This window comes from Podarcis bocagei (assembly GCF_964188305.1).
Source record: "Podarcis bocagei genome assembly, chromosome: 2".
NCBI lineage: Eukaryota > Metazoa > Chordata > Lepidosauria > Squamata > Lacertidae > Podarcis > Podarcis bocagei.
Genome location: NC_138126.1, coordinates 15,616,834 through 15,634,240, shown reverse-complemented (window position 1 = coordinate 15,634,240; position 17,407 = coordinate 15,616,834). Strand labels below are relative to the sequence as shown.

The 17,407-nt window shown below is 46.9% G+C and overlaps 1 protein-coding gene across 3 annotated transcripts in view; it reads left to right on the top strand.

Annotated features, from left to right (window-relative positions):
* Positions 1-241: 241 nt before the first annotated feature.
* PBX2 (PBX homeobox 2) overlaps positions 242-17,407 on the top strand; it is a 35,163-nt gene continuing 17,997 nt past the window's right edge. Inside the window, exons 1-2 of one of the 3 annotated variants that reach the window (XM_081183183.1) lie at positions 242-764; positions 3,070-3,155. In XM_081183183.1, coding sequence (XP_081039309.1) covers positions 556-764; positions 3,070-3,155 — 295 coding nt within the window. In that variant the 5' untranslated portion in view covers positions 242-555. The remainder of the gene's footprint in view (positions 765-3,069; positions 3,156-17,407) is intronic. The other 2 variants (XM_081183181.1, XM_081183182.1) reach the window with 2 other exon arrangements.

Sequence of the window (17,407 nt, the reverse complement as noted above, 5' to 3'; positions counted from 1 at the left end):
GGCTGGCTTCTTGCGCCTTCTCGCTGCCCCCCTCCAGGTTCTTTTCTTCCAGCGGGCCGGCTGGGGGCAGCAAAGAGACAAGAGAGAGAGCGCTGTTCCATATACAGTAAATGTATTCTATATACACACAGCAGCGCTAGCTTGGAAAAGGAGGGGAGGCGTCAAGAAGAAAGGAGAAGGAGGAGGGAGGAAAGCCCAGAGAAGCTGCTCTCTCCTCCTCCATCTCCTCCTCCTTTTCCTCCTCTTCCCTCCCTCTTTCCAGCTCCTCCTCCTCCTCCTCCAGCCCTTGTGTGGGACTCCATTTTCCCAGCCCCAAAGTCTCCAAGGGAAGGGGGCTGTGGGAGTGCGCAGCCAAGATGGAATAATAGAGATCTCTAGATCTTGCATATAGCGATCTGTAGATCTGTATAGCTATACAAAACCCAGCCGTGCCTCGACGACGTCGCCCGGGCGCCTCCGGATTTGGACAGCGTTAGGATCGGCGTCTTTGTGTGCGCGCTCGCTCGCGCTCGGCTGGACAGTTTTCGCCTTGGTGGCTTTTTGCGCCCCCGCGGAATGGATGACCAAGGGAGGCTGATCCAAGCTCGGGGGCCCGTGGGGCTCCCGCCGGGCCATCCGGCCGTGCCGGGGGTCCCCAGCATGACCCCCCACTCCCTCCACGAGCCCCCCTCGGATAACGGCGAGCCGCGCAAGCAAGACATCGGCGACATCCTGCAACAGATCATGACCATCACCGACCAAAGCTTGGACGAGGCGCAGGCAAAGTTGGTTACCCTCTTGCCATTCCGGGGCGCACGGGCTGGTGGGGGAGAAGGGGGTGCTGGAAAGTTGCCTGGGAGGGTTTCTCCCTTTGTGTGTGGCGGGGAGTAGTTTGAGATGCAAGCTGTGGGACCGAGACCTGGGGGCCGTGGGGTGGCCCGCGCTTTCCAGCGGAGTTTGGTAGTGCCGGATCTCGTGGGCGCATGTTGTGCGCCTGGGTGGAGACTTGGAAGTTCAAGGCTTCGGGTGGAGGTGCTCCAGTTTTATTGGGGTATTCCCCCAAATCCGGATTTGGGAGTTGGGAAACTGGATTGGGCAGGAACTGAACGTGGAGGGGGTGTTATTTGGGGGAACTTGATGGGGAAGAAAGAGGAGGTCGTGGGTTAAGAATGGATTCCCTTGTTTGTTGGGGCGAACTTGAGTGGAGCCTCTTCAGAAAGGAGGAGAGCCTGAGGCCTGGAAGTCTGGAGCAAGTTGGCTCTTGTTTTTGTTGGGTGGAGAAGTTGGGAAAGAGAGGTTCGGATTTCAGGGGAGCCAAGCGTGGATTACAGAGAGGGTTGCTGGGGCCTGTTCCATTTGGGACTTGGGCCATTTTAGGGTAACTGAACATACTCTGAGGGGTTTGCAGCTTGTTGTGGGGCGTACATATGCACAGGATGGTGTTGCTGGTGAACTGGTTTGGGAGGGGTGGTTGGTGTGGAATCCCAGCGTAAATAACAGGGGGATCTGGAATTTGGATGAAGAGAGAGATTATGGGGACTGCTGCTCACATTATTCCTTCTGCTTAAACCACTAGACCTTGCTTCCCTTCCAGATGTTTTAGTAGCCTGGCTTTTCACTCCCTGCCTGTTCACTTAGGCAAGCCACCAGATTTTCACATTTGGTTCAGGGGTATCCCAAACCCCTGAGGTTGATGTTTTAGAGGGTCTCTGTTGTGTAGTTAAATATATTAACAGTTAAATTTTTGATTATATTTGGTGAGCTGGAGGGAGCAAAGAATTATCCATTTGCAGATAAAACTCTTTGAAGGGTCTTATGCTGAAATTATGACTTTTGTCTCACTTTGAATAATAAGTTTGTGTGGTTGCTGTATTTTTTATTTTTATTTATATAAAAAAGACTTTATATTGTAGGCCAATCTTTAGATTAGAGGTAATATTATTGGTCAGATGGTTTCTGTTTGACAGAACGATTGCCAGAAGTTTGGTTTCAGATATGAGTTTGTGTGTGGAGTGGTTTGTATCCAAAGGTCTGGACATCCAAATTCCTGGGAGGTTGTTTTTCCCCCCTGCTGGGAATTGGCACCATGTTTGTGAGAGAATGGAAGACCGGTGTGGTTAAGGGTTGTGAAGTGGCTGTTGGGAAGAGAGGTATTTTATACTGAGAAAGTTAAAATCCTCAGGGGTGTCTTTTTATTTCCTATGATCCGTGTAGCTATGTGGATTAAATCCAGTGTGAGGTGAATTGTAGATATCAAGGTCTGCGGAGAGGTTTTCTGTGCTGAATTCTTGGTTTGTGGAAGTTGTAGCATTATAGAGAGAAAAGGGCTCTCAGGACACTGTGTTGGTCTGAACTTGGAAGTTGTGTTTTGAGGGGAGAATCATGAGTTTGTGTGATGGTCTAAATACTGAGTTCTGTTTGGGGCAGGGGAACAAAATAATTTGAGGATTGTTTCTCTGAATATGTGCTTGTGTGCTTTGATTGTCCAGTATATCCAGGTTTTATTCAATTTCTGAGTTGCAAAACCCAAGTCCAGTGTTTTGTGAACTGAGTTATTGTTTAGAAATGGGGAAAGCTATGTAACCAAAAGAATGTCAAAGGCTGCAATTATATATCAGAAGAAAGTGTTTGAAAATTGTTTTATACTGCATAAAATCGATTTTGAAAGATGAGAGATGGAGGAATCAAAGCAATGCAAAAATGTAATTCCAGTGAAGGGTAAACAGGGATCATTCCTTAAGATTCCCCCCCCTTTTTGTCTACCTTCCCTAACTTGACCAAACTTTGCCCATTTTACTGTACCTGAACACCCCTCCACATTCTTAGAAACCATTCAACAACTGAAGGAAATATATATTTTATATATTTTTATTGTTTACGCTGGAATTATACTGGGAATTACTGGGGCAGAGAGGGGACTCCATTATATGTGCGAATAAACGAGGATTGATTGATTGATTGATTCGCTAGGCTCAGGCCTGCGAGCTATTGTGGAAGTGGATAGAGGCTTCCTTTCTCTTTATGACAACTCCAAATCCAGTCTTTCCTCCCCTCAAAAACCACCGGCTTTATCTGCTCTCTCTCCCACTGTTTAAACTGCAGGAAACATGCCCTGAATTGTCATCGCATGAAGCCAGCTCTCTTCACCGTCCTCTGCGAAATCAAAGAAAAGACAGGTACTGTATTGTGTGGGCTCCGGGTTTGAGAGGGGCGGCTGTATGCTGTTGTTCAAATACACACACACACATATATTTGTCAACCTGTTACCAAAATAACCCCACAACCCACTATATTGTCGAGCGAAGAAAAGGAGGGGTTGGAATGGGGATTATGGGGAGTCTGTGGTAGAGAGGAGGAAGGCAGAAGAGCTGGTGTTTTCCCTCCAGAGGTTTTTGCCAGAGGCCTGTCGTCTCCCGCGCCATCTTGACGCGTCTGAAATTTCTTTTTCCGCCTGCCTGGTTTTCTTTGTAGCAACTTTGCCCCACCACCTGCCTCCTCTCTCTGCCTCCACCCGTCCGCTGTTTGACCATGGTGTATTTTTTTGTGCAAGGATGGAAATATCCCCCTCTCCCCCCCCCTTGCTCACACTGCCTCACTTGTAATGGGGGTCGCTTAGTCCATAAAGGGGTCTCTGGTAGCATCAGGATCTTTTGTCCACAGAAATAAATACCACCCACCCCGGTCTCCCCTCCTGTCTTTGAAACTTTCATCCCCGCATTTTCCTCCCATCACTTTTGTGTTCCCCAAAATTCTCCCTTGCTTTGGGATGCTTCCTTGACCAGCTTGCTTCTTAAGTTTTAGGCTTCCCTGTGGGGTGTCCTTTTGCTGGGGGGGGGATATGCAAAGTGCCTTTAAGGCTGTGTTTCTGCATGAGAGAGGCAGGGAGGAGAAACTGGAGTTTCCTGCCAGCTCCTTGGAAGTTGTGCTGTGCCCAGATTAAAAAGTGAAAAGAACCCAGCAGCCCAAGCCTTAAAAGGATTAGTGAAAAGGAGAGCGAGCGAGCGAGGGGTTTGTGTGTGTGTGTTGTGATTGTCATTAAAGTTCATCCAGTCTTAAGCTGCCGGGATTTGAGCCACATGTATCCGAAGTAATGGCCAGCTGTCTTTAGGGCCTCGTTTGGTCATCTGCACGTTTATTTAAACTGGTTAAATCCCACTCAAGTCAATAGGAGTTCGGAGGCCTCGCTGGGAGTGGGATTGCAGCCAGAAAAGCATTAAGCTGGATTCTGGAAACACTAATCTGTGTTTTAGAGAGTGAGTGTGAATACTTTTTGTTTTGCTTTGCTCAAACGTGAGCAAACGTTGGAACTCTCAAGCGTATCATGCACTCGGGGAAAAGTTGTGTCACACCGATGGCGCACCTCCCATTTTCGTCCCTTCTGTAAGCAGCTGCTTTAGGGTGGGTTGTTGTGTTTTTTAAAAGGAGGTAAAAGTCATAGATGGGAGAGAGACATGCAGGAAAATATGAACAGCGAGCCCCATTTCTTTGCATTTCGGGATCAAAGATAGGTCCGGAGGTTTAAAAAACGATGGGTGAAAGCTGTGGGACTGAATGTTTTGGCGTGTGTTAATTAATGCCTTCTTGCTCGGCCCCACTCACCCATGTCACGTGACCCACAGAAGGTCGCCAAGAAAATCGGTTTGAAAAAGTTTCCTGCCTTTGAAGTGGTCCCTAGTTTAGGCAAGCAGTCACATCCGAGTCCTGTGCAACTTTGCTCAGACATCATATCCACAAAATTCAGTGGGGCTTGGGCAGACAATTGGAGCCTGTGCCTGCTTCCGTGGGAGGGAGACCAACTGAGTATATTGGCATTTGATTCTGAATAAATGTGCAGAAGGCTCCAGCTTTTGGTTTGCTTTCTTCCCGGCAGTGTTCTCCGACCGCTGGTCTGCTCCTGATATCTCTGGGCTGCATCTCCCTATTTTCCCTGACCTTGCTCACTGGGGCCTTGCTCACTGGGGCTGATGGGCGTTGGAGTCCACTCGTATTTGAAATGTCTCAAGTTAGGGGAAGCGCCTTGTAGTTTCCATATGAGATGGATGTTTTGCTTCTGCAACATCACCCAAAGCAGAGATGCTGGGTGGAAGCTTGCAATTTAAAAGGCTGCTTATGAAACATGAGCGCTGCAATCTGTTGTCAGAAGGGAAAAGGCATCGTTTGTGTTTATAAACTGATGCATGGCGCCAAGAAAATGGATAAGGAGAAGTTGATCTTCTCCTGCTCTCCTACTACCAGAGGGTCAATTTCAATTTTCAGTGTTCTTCTGAAGGTGATTGACAGAAGATTTGGGACAGATCCGTACCATACCTTTAAAACATGCCCAACTCACATTCAAAGCACATGACTCTGCCTGCCTCACGAAATCCTGGGAACTGCAACTTCCTCTTCTACAGCTCCCAGCACCCTTGACAATACAGTCATACCTCGGGGTACAGACGCTTCAGGTTGCGTTTTTTCGGGTTACGGACCCTCCGAAACCCAGAAGTACCCGAACGGATTACTTCCGGGTTTTGGCGGTTGCACATGCACAGAAGCGCTAAATCGCGCTATGCTCAGAATCACCGAATCGCAGCCCGCAGATTGCGAACGCGCCTCCCGCACAGATCACGTTTGTAACCCGAGCGTCCACTGTACACAGTCCCCAGGATTCTTTGGGGGCAATTTGTGTGCTCTGAATATGTGTCGGGTGTACTTTATAGCGTGGATCTGCCCTCAGGAACAAAGGGGAAGTACAGGGCATGTAGTTAAACTATGGGATTCCCTGCCATAAAATGGTGACAAAGACGGCTTTAAATTAAAAAAAATTGATAAGAACATAAGAGAAGCCAGTGCCGGCACAAATGCATTTTGGCACCTGAGGTGAACCACAAAATGGTGTCCCCTCCCAGCCAGGGAACAAGGGGGCAATAAAGATCCACTTCGGGAGCAAGGGTGGGAGGAGACCAGCAGCGCCTCCTGTTGGCCGGGCAGCCACTGTAGAGGCGGGCATTGGGGGCTGCCTCCCAGGTGTGTGCCGTATCCGTCTCTGCCCGTGCGTCAGTCTCTGTCAGATGCTTCTCTAGGAGGCTGGATCTGCTGTCCTGTCAATCTTGTCGCCTCACCTTGTCTCATAAGTGGGCCAACGCTTAGAGCAGGCATCCCCAACCTGTGGCCCTCCATATGTTTTGGCCTACAACTCCCATGACCCCTAGCTAACAGGACCAGTGGTCAGGGATGATGGGAATTGTAGTCCAAAAACATCTGGAGGGTCGATGGTTGAGGGTGCCTGGGTTAGAGGATGGCCTGTTAGACTAGCCCAAGGGCCTGTCTGGTCCAGCCTTCTGTTCTCGCAGTGGCCGACCAGATATCGCGATGGGAAGCCTACGAGGAAAAGACCTGAATGCAACAGAACTACTTTCCCCACCTGTGGTTTGCATCAACTGGTATTCAGAGGCAATTGATCCCAAGGAAGATAAATGTATCCATGGTAACAAGAAATAATGGTTATATCCTACCTCCGGTTTTTAGATGCGTTATGCCTCTGAAATACCAGTTGCTGGGGAAATAACATTAAGATCTATTCCAGAGGGCTTGCTCAGGTGCCTGACAGCTAAGCCGATCTGTGTGGTGAGGACATGGAGCAGGGTCTTCTCAGTGATGGCCCCATACTTAAGGAATTCAGTTGCCTGGGAGGACAGTTTGGCTCCTTCCTTTTGGTGGTCCTTGAGAACCTACCTTTTTCTTTGTATCTTTTTGCAGTTGATGCAAACTGGACTGTAGAGATAATGCTCTAAATTTCAGGAAGTATGTTTATTTTTTGCCCCCGATGTGGGTTTCCCATACAAATTTGAGTTAGGAAAGTGTTCCTATGAAATTGGGGTAACGTGCACTGAAATTTTTTCAGGATGCATTGGAAATTATTTTCTGAGAGAACGAATTGAACACGTTTAAAAACTTGGAAGCTGCCAGGTTATATTTATTTGAAGTTTGTGTCCGTTCGTTGTTACTTTAGAAATGGGAAAAATAAAGCACTGCTTGATGGGCTTTTGTTCTACAATATTACAAAATTATAAATAAAGTTTGGTTTTCTATATGTTTTGAAATTATTCTCCTTGGTGGCTTTTGTTATCATGCACAGCTTTGTGAAGAATGTCTTCTTAAAGTGGCTTATAAATCTATTAAACTTTAAATTGGGGTAGGACTTGGATGCTAAAATAGGTGAGCCTTTGGACTGTTCCACCAGGGCTCTTTTGATACTAATTAGGCTGGTTCTGCAGATAATGCTTCATTGAGGAAGCCAAAATTTCCAGCTGCATTTAATGGAGGACAGTAGTGAGGTCTACACTGAAAAAGCCTGTTGTGGGTCCTTTTGGGTTAAACAGTTATAAACCAATTTAAGAATCTTCTTCCTACGTAAGGCAATGTAGCTAGACAGCTCAGACATTCTTGTACTAAATCAGGGGCTGTCAAACTTTTTTTGTGGGGCGGCTTGTGGGCACATTTGTATTTTTTGAGCAAGGACCATGGATGCAACCCCCTCTGATCCCTTTTCTTGCCAACTGGAAAGACAAAAAAAGAGAGGGTGTGAATGCTTTTCCGTGGGAGCTGGTAGAAGTAATCTGAGCCTTGCAAAGCACCTAAAGGCGAAAGAGGAAGTGGGGGAGAGCGTTGCTTTTTCAACTTCCTCCTTCAGCTCTATGTACTTTTCCCAGGAGAAACGAGGGCAATAGGTGTGCATATACAGGTGCTCAGAAGCTTTGTCAATTCCAGGAGAAGACCTTAAGGGCCCCACATTGGTGTAAATGTTGGGCCACAGAGGCCCTGTGTGCAGACCTGTTAGTGAATTCACGAGACGGGGCCTTTTTTGGTGGTGTCCCCCATGGTGGATTTGATTTAAATCAAATCAATATAAATCACTAGTCAGTAAGACTTGATTTAAATCATTTTTTTTACAGAAAGACTGATTCTTGCTGGTATCATCTTAAATTTACAACCAGAGGAAGGTTTCATTTTTGGAATAATAAATTTTCAGATTAGTTTTTACAGTTTTATAAAAAATTACAGATTTGGTTATACTATTAGAAATACATAGACAGAAAATTATGAAATTATTGTGAGGTTTAATAAGTTAACTGTTTATATTTGGACAACTTTTCTGCTGTACATTATTGGAAGGAGAAAAAGAATCAATTCCGTAATAACAATTTAAACAACTTATTTAACTAAAACAGTAACATTATAGCATATGTATCCATGTTTGTTAACTGGTGTGCTTAAACAATTTTAAAAAACACACACACACACTGAGTTTTAGCACACATGAAAAAACAAATCCTTATTTCCTGATGAATAGCCTTTGGACTATAATGTAACTTAAATAGAAGACTATCTTTAGAAAGATTTTTCCTCCGAAAGCATTTTATTTTAAAAATCCAATTTAAAGAGAAAAAAAGATTTAAATTTAAAAAATCTGATTTTTTTAAAAAAAATCATTGATTTTTACCCACCCTGGTGGCCCCTCATCTGTTGGACTCCTTCCCTTGGAGATGACATAGTTTGGCTCTGTCCATATAGTTGAGCCTTGGAGGCATTCCCATTTGAATCTGCCTTTGTTTAGGTAGCTGCGATGGTTTAAACTTGCTTGTGTTATTTGCAAGCTGGCTAGCTGTATGCCGACTCTATATGATGGATGCAAGCAGCCTAGCGTTATAATAGGTCCTCTTTTTGTCTTTATGGTGTTCTGCTAACCTTTTGGCTTTTGGAAAAAATCCTTATCTGTATGTGGTTTTAAAGGTTAGGTTGGTCATGCTGTCGTGATTGCAAGCTGCTCTGAAAGGACTTTGGTCCTGAAAATCAGCAATTTTTTTTTCATATTTTAAAATTTTGAAATTGATTTTCTGCATCCCATCTCAATCTGAACCATAACCGTACTTGGGGATCAAGACTGCTCTGGTAGTTGCAGCCGGGTGTGAGGTTTCACCTCTTCCAGCTAGTTGCACCTCTTTCTAGATAGCAAGATAGCATCTAGATAGATGCTGTGATGCATCCGCTGGTAGTTTCTTGGCTTGATTACTGCAATCAGTTGCACGGAGGGCTGGCCTTGCAGACAGTCTGGAAACTGAAGCTGGTCTCGAATGCATTGCATTGGCTGTTGGGATCCTAGAATTATGGGGTGTGAAGGGAGCCCAAGGGAGGAATGTACTATACCAGTTTTGTCAGGGTGATTCGTAGAATTGTAGAGTTGGAAGGGACATCAACGGTCATCTAGTCCAACCCCCTTAAATGCAGGAATAGATGCCCTGGTATATTTGACTGAGCACCTTCTCCCATATGACCCCCCCCCTCCAAAGAGAGAGATTTAAACCAAATAGAGATGTCCTGTTGAGAATCTCACCAAATCAGGGCTATCCTTCGCCAGGAGCAGTGTTTTCTTGCTAGAATCACAGAATTTGATTCGGAAGGGACCCCGAGAGTCATCTAGTCCAACCCGCCCCCCCCCCCAGCAATTGAAGAATCCTGCTTAGTGGAATCCTTGCTCCTCATGTGAAACCTCTTGTCTTCATATTTTTTTGGCCCCTTTAGGATGAGATGCCGAGCAAGAGATAGTATTCTTCTTGACTTCGCAAAGTAGGATTAATTACAGGTTCATTTTCTGGTTGTTTTACAACTCGAATGAAGTGGCTTGGTGTTGTTGCGGTTTAAACGTTTTTGCTGCAAGCCATTTAAAGTCTAGAAGTGGCACTGAAATCACGCTAATTGTACAAAGGGTGTGTATGCATGCCAAGTCTTGCCATTTTTTAATTATTCTCCCCTCCCACGGGCTGCCTCGCGCATTTGCACGGGTGTTTTATTTATTTTTTGAACCTTTGCCCTGCCCTACCTGGAACCGTCGGGGAGGCTTAGAGCCGCGCCCCTCCCTGACTGCCAGAGGCAAATCTTCATTCCCTCAAGATCCAGAGCAAGGTATGTTCTCCCTGCTTAAAAAAACAAATCTTCACAAGAAAGCTTAATTCCATACCAAAAAAAAGAAAAAAGAAAAAAAGGCTGAGTTGATGCAGATGTTCATAATTTGCTCATTTTGCATAATTAATCCTTCTTTGGTTTGGCAAGGAGAAGGGGGAGGTTATGCAATGCACTGGCATTCTTCTGACAATTGCTTGAGAGGCTAATTGGCCACACCTGTCTCTCATCTCTAAAACTTCTGGCTCACATTGCTCATATTATTTAAGGGAACCTTGCAGTTAAGCACTAGCCTGGTTACCGCAGACACGTGCATGGAAGCGAGTGTGTAGACTGGCAGAGGAGAGACGGCACTGTCCATTCTTTTCCTGTTCCCAACACAGAAACCAGAGTGAGCTGCTAGAGCAGGGGTGAAGATTTTTGGCTCTAGGGACAGCCTGCTTGTCAATCATGTGACATCATAATGACATCACGCCGGGCACTCGTAAACCACAGTGCAAGGGGCATTGCCAGTCCTGCGCTTGGTAGTGCAGGAAAAAGGCTTGCAAGTCGATGCTGCAAAAAAACCTGGAGCTGCTTGCTTTGGCTGTGCGGGCCTGTGCTTAGCAAACAACAGACATGCACAGCCAAACTGAGCAGGATTTACAGTGGTGCCCCGCAAGACGAAAAACTCGCAAGACGAAAAACTCGCTAGACGAAAGGGTTTTTCGGTTTTTGCGTTGCTTCGCTAGACGAATTTCCCTATGGGCTTGCTTCGCAAGACGAAAACGTCTTGCGAGTTTGTTCATTTTTTTCTTAAAGCCGCTTGAAGAGGCGCAGTTGTGACGGACCGTGCTTCGCAAGATGAAAAACATCGCGGAACGAATTAATTTCGTCTTGCGAGGCACCACTGTAATCCCTGCTCGTCAGGGGATTTGGCTGTGAGCGCCTGTTCGCTGCCGGAAACTTGCCTGTGCAACTCAGATTTGGACCTCTCCCTCCCACCCAGCAGCTGATGTCATGAGTGATGTCAGCTGATTGACAGGTGGGTAGGGTTGGGGGACATGGCCTTTGCAGGCCAAAATGGTGGGCCAAAAGCTTCCCATCCCTGTTTCGGAAGAAAAAAGCTTCCACCTGCACAATGAGCATGTAAACACAGCGGGTAAACCATCTGCGGGTTCTCAGTAGGCTAGTAAACATTTTTATAGGCTAGTAACTTTCAGGGCCTTATGCCCCAGGATGCTTTATGTGCATCTTCATAACCATGAGGTCCAGAAACTTGCTTTTGCTGGCTGGCTTTTTGAGCGCAGAGTTGTGCAGTCCTGGAAACGGGGGAGAATGTCATTGGGCCTTCCCCTAGCTCTGAGACAAGCCGCAGTCGCAGGCCAGCTTTGGGTGTGGGCAGGCAAGATGAGTGATAGATGTGGTCACAATGAAGAAGAGAGTTCAAGGCAGGCGGAAAGTCAAATTCCAAGGCGGCAGTAAAGGCTTGGGGTGGCCAGAAGCAGATGCGAGGTCAAAGGCAGGTAGAGGGATTTACTGGGCTTGGTGCATCCTGGCTGGCCTAGAGAGTCGACAGGCACTATTCAAGCTGGGAAGGTCACCTGAGTCTCTCTTCAGGCCAGGTCTGCATCCACAAAGGACACCCTTTTCCTTAAGGCCTGGTCTCCTAGGGTGCAGGTGGTGCAGGAAAGTAAGGCACTGAAACCTATCTGTTGGTGGCGTTGGTTTGAGAGCCCCATCTGTATGGCAGCTGCATCTACCTCCGGGACAAGCATGTTTTTGCTCCAAACTGGGTGCATCAACACAAGCACTCAGCCCACCAGGGAAGTGAACAGAAGTTTTGTGCAGAAGAGCAATAAATATACTAGTTTTGTACAGGAGTGCAGCCTTTCCTTCTGAGTCAGGGGAAACCCATCCCTTCCTCTCCACATCAGAATCCGGCTGTGCCCTGTGCTGATTGGCTGGCCCCTATGATGTCACTTCTTCACCTGTCCTGGCCGGTTTTTAAGCTATTTCTAAAATGCAGGTTGTGATTGTCTCTGTGTAATACGATGTTTATTTTGTCTCATGAATCGCCCTGAGATATTTGGATGAAGGGCGGTATATAAACTTAACGAATAATTATTTCTCATCAAAAAACATTTAAAAGTGATCCCATACTGGTGCACATCAGATGTGGTGAGCCTCTGATGTTTTGTTGTTGTTTAGTTGTTTAGTCGTGTCCCACTCTTCGTGACCCCATGGAGCAGAGCACGCCAGGCACTCCTGTCTTCCACTGCCTCCCGCAGTTTGGTCAGACTCATGCTGGTAGCTTCGAGAACACTGTCCAACCATCTCGTCCTCTGTCGTCCCCTTCTCTTTGTGCCCTCCATCTTTCCCAACATTAGGGTCTTTTCCAGGGAGTCTTCTCTTCTCATGAGGTGGCCAAAGTATTGGAGCCTCAGCTTCACGATCTGTCCTTCCAGTGAGCACTCAGGGCTGATTTCCTTCAGAATGGATAGCTTTGATCTTCTTGCAGTCCATGGGACTCTGAAGACTCTCCTCTAGCACCATAATTCAAAAGCATCAATTCTTCGGCGATCAGCCTTCTTTATGGTCCAGCTCTCACTTCCATACATCACTACTGGGAAAACCATAGCTTTAACTATATGGATTTTGCAGAACTGTTTGCTTGAGTGCGGACAAGCCATCTCCTTGCTGCGGCATCCATCCCGCATCTGGGAGATCTGGCAGGCTGATTTGCTGTAACTTCGGGTTGCCATATTTCAAAAAGTGAAAATCCGGACATGGAAGTTTTTCGTTCTGCCCAGACTTGTTGAGCTTTTTCTTGCTAAATCTCAAAACAAAAAATGGAGGGTTTTGAGCTATTTTTAAGGAAATACACTTCTGACATGGGTTGCCACACGTCTGGATTTTCCTGGACATTTCAACGGTTTCCTCCAGCACCATAATTCAAAAGCATCAATTCTTCGGCAATCAGCCTTCTTTATGGTCCAGCTCTCACATCCATACACCACTACTGGGAAAACCATAGCTTTAACTATACAGACCTTTGTTGGCAAGGTGATGTCTCTGCTTTTTAAGATGCTGTCTAGGTTTGTCATTGCTTTTCTCCCAAGAAGCAGGGGTCTTTTAATTTCGTGACTGCTGTGCTGGATGTTTACTGAACTACAACTCCCATTTCCCCTCATTGTTGGCTTTCCTTCTTGCGGCTGATGGGAGTTGTAGTTTGGCAACATCAGGATGACCAAAGGCTCCTTACTCCTGATCTACATGAGTGTTGGTGGTAACTTTTTAAAAATTTAAGAAAAGCATGTGGTTTGCCCACCTAAAGTTTAGGGTGCGTGGATGGAATAGGGGAATATAAGAAACTGCTTCATTCTGAGTCAGACCATTGACTCCCCCAGGTCAGTGTAGTCTACACTGACTGGCAGCAGCTGTGCAGGATTTTAGGCAGGGGACATTTCCCCCTCGCCTGTTACCTGGAGATGCCAAGGAATTGAACCTGGGCCTTCAGCGCTGGGCGCAGATGCTTCTCCGCTGAGCTGCTGCCCTTCCCCAAAAGACATAAATTAGAAAGAACATAAATTAGCTGCGTTTCCCATGGCTGGAAAGAGCATCTGTTGCTTTCATTGTTAAGGTGGGAGGCAAGGCCTGTCGTCCTCCACAGGAGGCAAAATGTGCCACGGCTCCTTTATTTTTAGAGATCCATATGCTTGCCTGCATCTGGAGGAGCTGCAGTGGCTTTCCTCACAGTGTATACATGGGAATCTGTTGTTTCGTGGTGAATGTTGCTCTCTTGTCGGGGTCCGCAGCGTCTTCGCAGACGCCCAGCTGGGCCCCTTGATAGTAAAAGAGACTTAAAAACGAGGCTTCCATCTGAATCTCCCATGATGCCGTCCTCACCCCAGAGTTAACATTATATTAAAAATGGGAGCTCTTTTTTAAAAAAAACAAATAGAGTTTTTATTAGGGTTTATGAAGAAAAATACAAGTATTATTGTCCTTGGAAGCTTCTCAGGCCCAGCAGTGCGGGCCTCAGGCCTTGTTTTGGCTCAGATAGGATAGGCCAGCTTCCCAAGGGTGAGAGGTGCTCAGAAGTGGCTTTGTATATTTATTTGTTTTAGATCAAATGTGGGGAAGCTTCAGCCTTCCAGGTGTTGCTGAACTACAACTCCCATCATCCCTTGTCCTGGACCATGCTTGCTGGGGCTCATGAGAGGTGGAGTTCAGCAACCTCAGGAGAGCCAAAGTTTCCTCACACCTGGCCTGGGCTTATCCTTAGAGTGGAACCTTTTCGAACCTAGAAATCATAGAATCGTAGGGTTGGAAGGGACCCTGGGGGTCATCTAGTCCGATGGAAGAAAATCGTACTGAGCTAACATGTATGTTACGACTTTCACAGCCCAAAAACGATTTTCGAAACAAGGTAATGTAGCTTAGTTGGTAGAGCACGAGACTCTTATTCTCCGGGTTGTGGGTTCAAACCCTACGTTAGGCAAGAGATTCCTGCGTGGCAGGGGGTTGGTCTAGATGACCCTTGGCACCCCAGCTCTACAATTCTGTGATTCCAATATATGTATATTTAACCCTGCAGACCAGGGAAGAGTGTCTTTCTGAAAGGAGGAATGGGATGGTGGAAGGCAGGATCCACAGACCCCTTTTGTTTTATGGAGGACACTTTTTAAAAATAAAGAACACGGTTCAATCTTAAATGTGTTCAAGAGCGGTGCTTTGGATCTTGCTGAATTTCGCTTGTTCCCCCTCTTTATCTTTAGCCTGCGAAACCTGGCAGTTAAATTGGTGCCCTTGGCAGCTGCGGTTGTGAAATGGCGCCCTTGAGGAGATCTGGCAGCTGCAAAGGCTGTGCAAGTTGCAATAAAACAAAATAAATGCAAATTGGGCCTGTTTAAATCAACGCACCTCTTTTGATTGAACATAAAACAGGTCCTATAGGCCTAGTAATTGGGAGAGGGTGGTCATGTGTGAATAATTTGGATGTCTGACATAAGAGGCCAGGCAGAAATAGGCAGGACGGGGATGGGGTAGGACTTAGTGCAGTTTAGCATTTATTTAGTTATTATTCCATTTCTATCCCCCCCTTTTCTCCCAAGGAGCTCAATCAAGGTGGTTTCCCCTCTGCCCCACTCCTTTTTTGTCCACACAACAGTCCTGCAAGGGAGGCTAGGCTGTGACAGGTAACTCTTAATCTCAGGGTTGTGGGTTTGAGCCCCACATTGGACAAAAGATTCCTGCCTTGCAGGGAGTGAGACTTAGCTGACCCTTCAAACTCCTTATGATTCTGTGAATTTGAAAAGGGGGAACTGCAGGCAAATGCCGCGGGGGGGAAAGAAGCAAAAAGGGTTTTTTGGGTGGGTGGAGGAAGGAGTTGAGAGGGCCACCTGACCTCTGCTTAAAACCCTCCAAGGAAGCAGAATTTATTTATTACAAGGAGATGTTGTGAAGAGGCTGGGCTGGAGTGGCAAAGAGCTTCGGCTAGGGACTTTCTTGATAAAATTTAGTGCTTGGCCATTAACTCCCAGTTCAGATGGGCCTTTGGGGCTACATAAACTGCGGTCTGTGAAGCCAGGAAGGAGCACTGGTGTGGAGAGAGCTCATTCCTCTCTTCCTTCGCACTTGGCACAAAGATCCTGGCTTGTTTTTAAGCCGGAGTTCCCTGGTTCAAATGGAGGGGAGCAGTGTTCAGCCCCAAGACCCTTCGGCCCCATAAACCATGGTTTGTGAAGCCTCTAACAGTAATCTGAACTGTATAAACAAACCACTGTCAACCCCCAGCCCTCCCCCCACATACAATAAGAGTATCAAAGCAGTTGACATAGTTTTGCTGTTCCTGTATTGCAGAGGGTTGGACTAGATGACCCTTGGGATCCCTTCCGACTCCACAATTGTATAATACGTAGGTGGTGCTGTGGGTTAAACCACAGAGCCTAGGGCTTGCCGATCAGAAGGTCGGCGGTTTGAATCCCTGCGACGGGGTGAGCTCCTGTTTCTCGATCCCTGCTCCTGCCAACCTAGCAGTTCGAAAGCACCTCAAAGTGCAAGTAGATAAATAGGTACCACTCCGGCGGGAAGGTAAATGGTGCTTCTGTGCGCTGTTCTGGTTCTCCAGAAGCGGCTCAGTCATGCTGACCACATGACCCGGAAGCTGTACGCCGGCTCCCTCGGCCAATAAAGCGAGATGATCGCTGCAACCCCAGAGTCAGTCACGACTGGAGCTAATGGTCAGGGGGTCCCTTTACCTTTTAATTCACAGCAGTTTGACTTCACCCTCAGTGGCGCACTCCATTGTATCTCGAGACTGATGGTTGCCAACAAAATTTGCAGGGTCTGGTGAAAGCATTACTGAGATAATCCACGTGAGGCTCTTCAAACCAGCTTTTATGAAAAACCTGAACATGGATTTTATTAAGATACAGGGACCCAAAATAACATGCTTTTAGGTAAAACATGTTGGCCGGAGCTGGTGGGAGTTGTAGTTTGAAGCGCCAGGTTGGGGAGGCCTCTTGCAGAGGTAGATTCACCCTGATAGTTATCGCTCACGCTGCCAGCCACTCCTCAGCTGTTAACACTCAGCCGTAGTTTGGTGTTGAATTACTGCTGGAAGTCCAGCGGTCGTTTGCAGCTACCTCCCCAAGGATGCTTGAAAAACACAGTCGGGATGGCTCTGGATTTTATCTTCGCAGCCAGAGAGAGGTGGCTATTTATAGAGCATCCTCTTAAAAAGGGAGCAGCAGGGGAAATACCTTTTATTAGGACCAAGTGGAAACATTGCAGAGACCTAAAGTAACATCCCTGCATACATTCTTAACTGGTGTACGGGATTATGGGATAGCTGATCCTCTCTTCACCTTGGGGGACTGTGAACGGGAGATTTTGGTGTTCTAACACCATGCGTTCTAACACCATGCAATGGGTGGAAAGGCAGGGAGCACGCTAGGAGCAAAAGGTGCTGCCTTAGATCATTGGTGCATCTAGCGCAGGGTTCACACGCTGTGTGCCACGGCCCAGCGGTGGTCCACAAGTTTGATTCAGGAGGTCCACAGTGTGTCTGTGAAGGATGGCGGGCTCTGCTGCTGCTTCATCATTCTTGGAATCCAGAAATCTTCCAGGAAGATGAACAGGATGGCCCGGAAGTGACTAGGGGGAAGTGACCCCGAGATCATCTTCTGAGGCCCTCCTTCATGTGCCCCCTCCTTGAGAGGTCCGGAGGGTGGCAACACGAGAACGGGGCCTTCTCTGCAGTGGCTCCCTGTCTGTGGAATGCTCTCCCCCTGGAAGTTCACCTGGCACCTTCATTACACACCTTTAGGTGCCATGCAAAAACGTTCTTTTTTAACCAGGCCTTTGGTTGATCCTATGCCCTTTTAAAATGTGGCAGTGTTTTTTTTTTGGAGGGGGGGACTATTGAGTTGTTTTTTTTTTATTTTTATTAGGTATTTTGTGGTTTTATATCTTGATTTTATTCTGTGAACCGCCCTGAGACCCC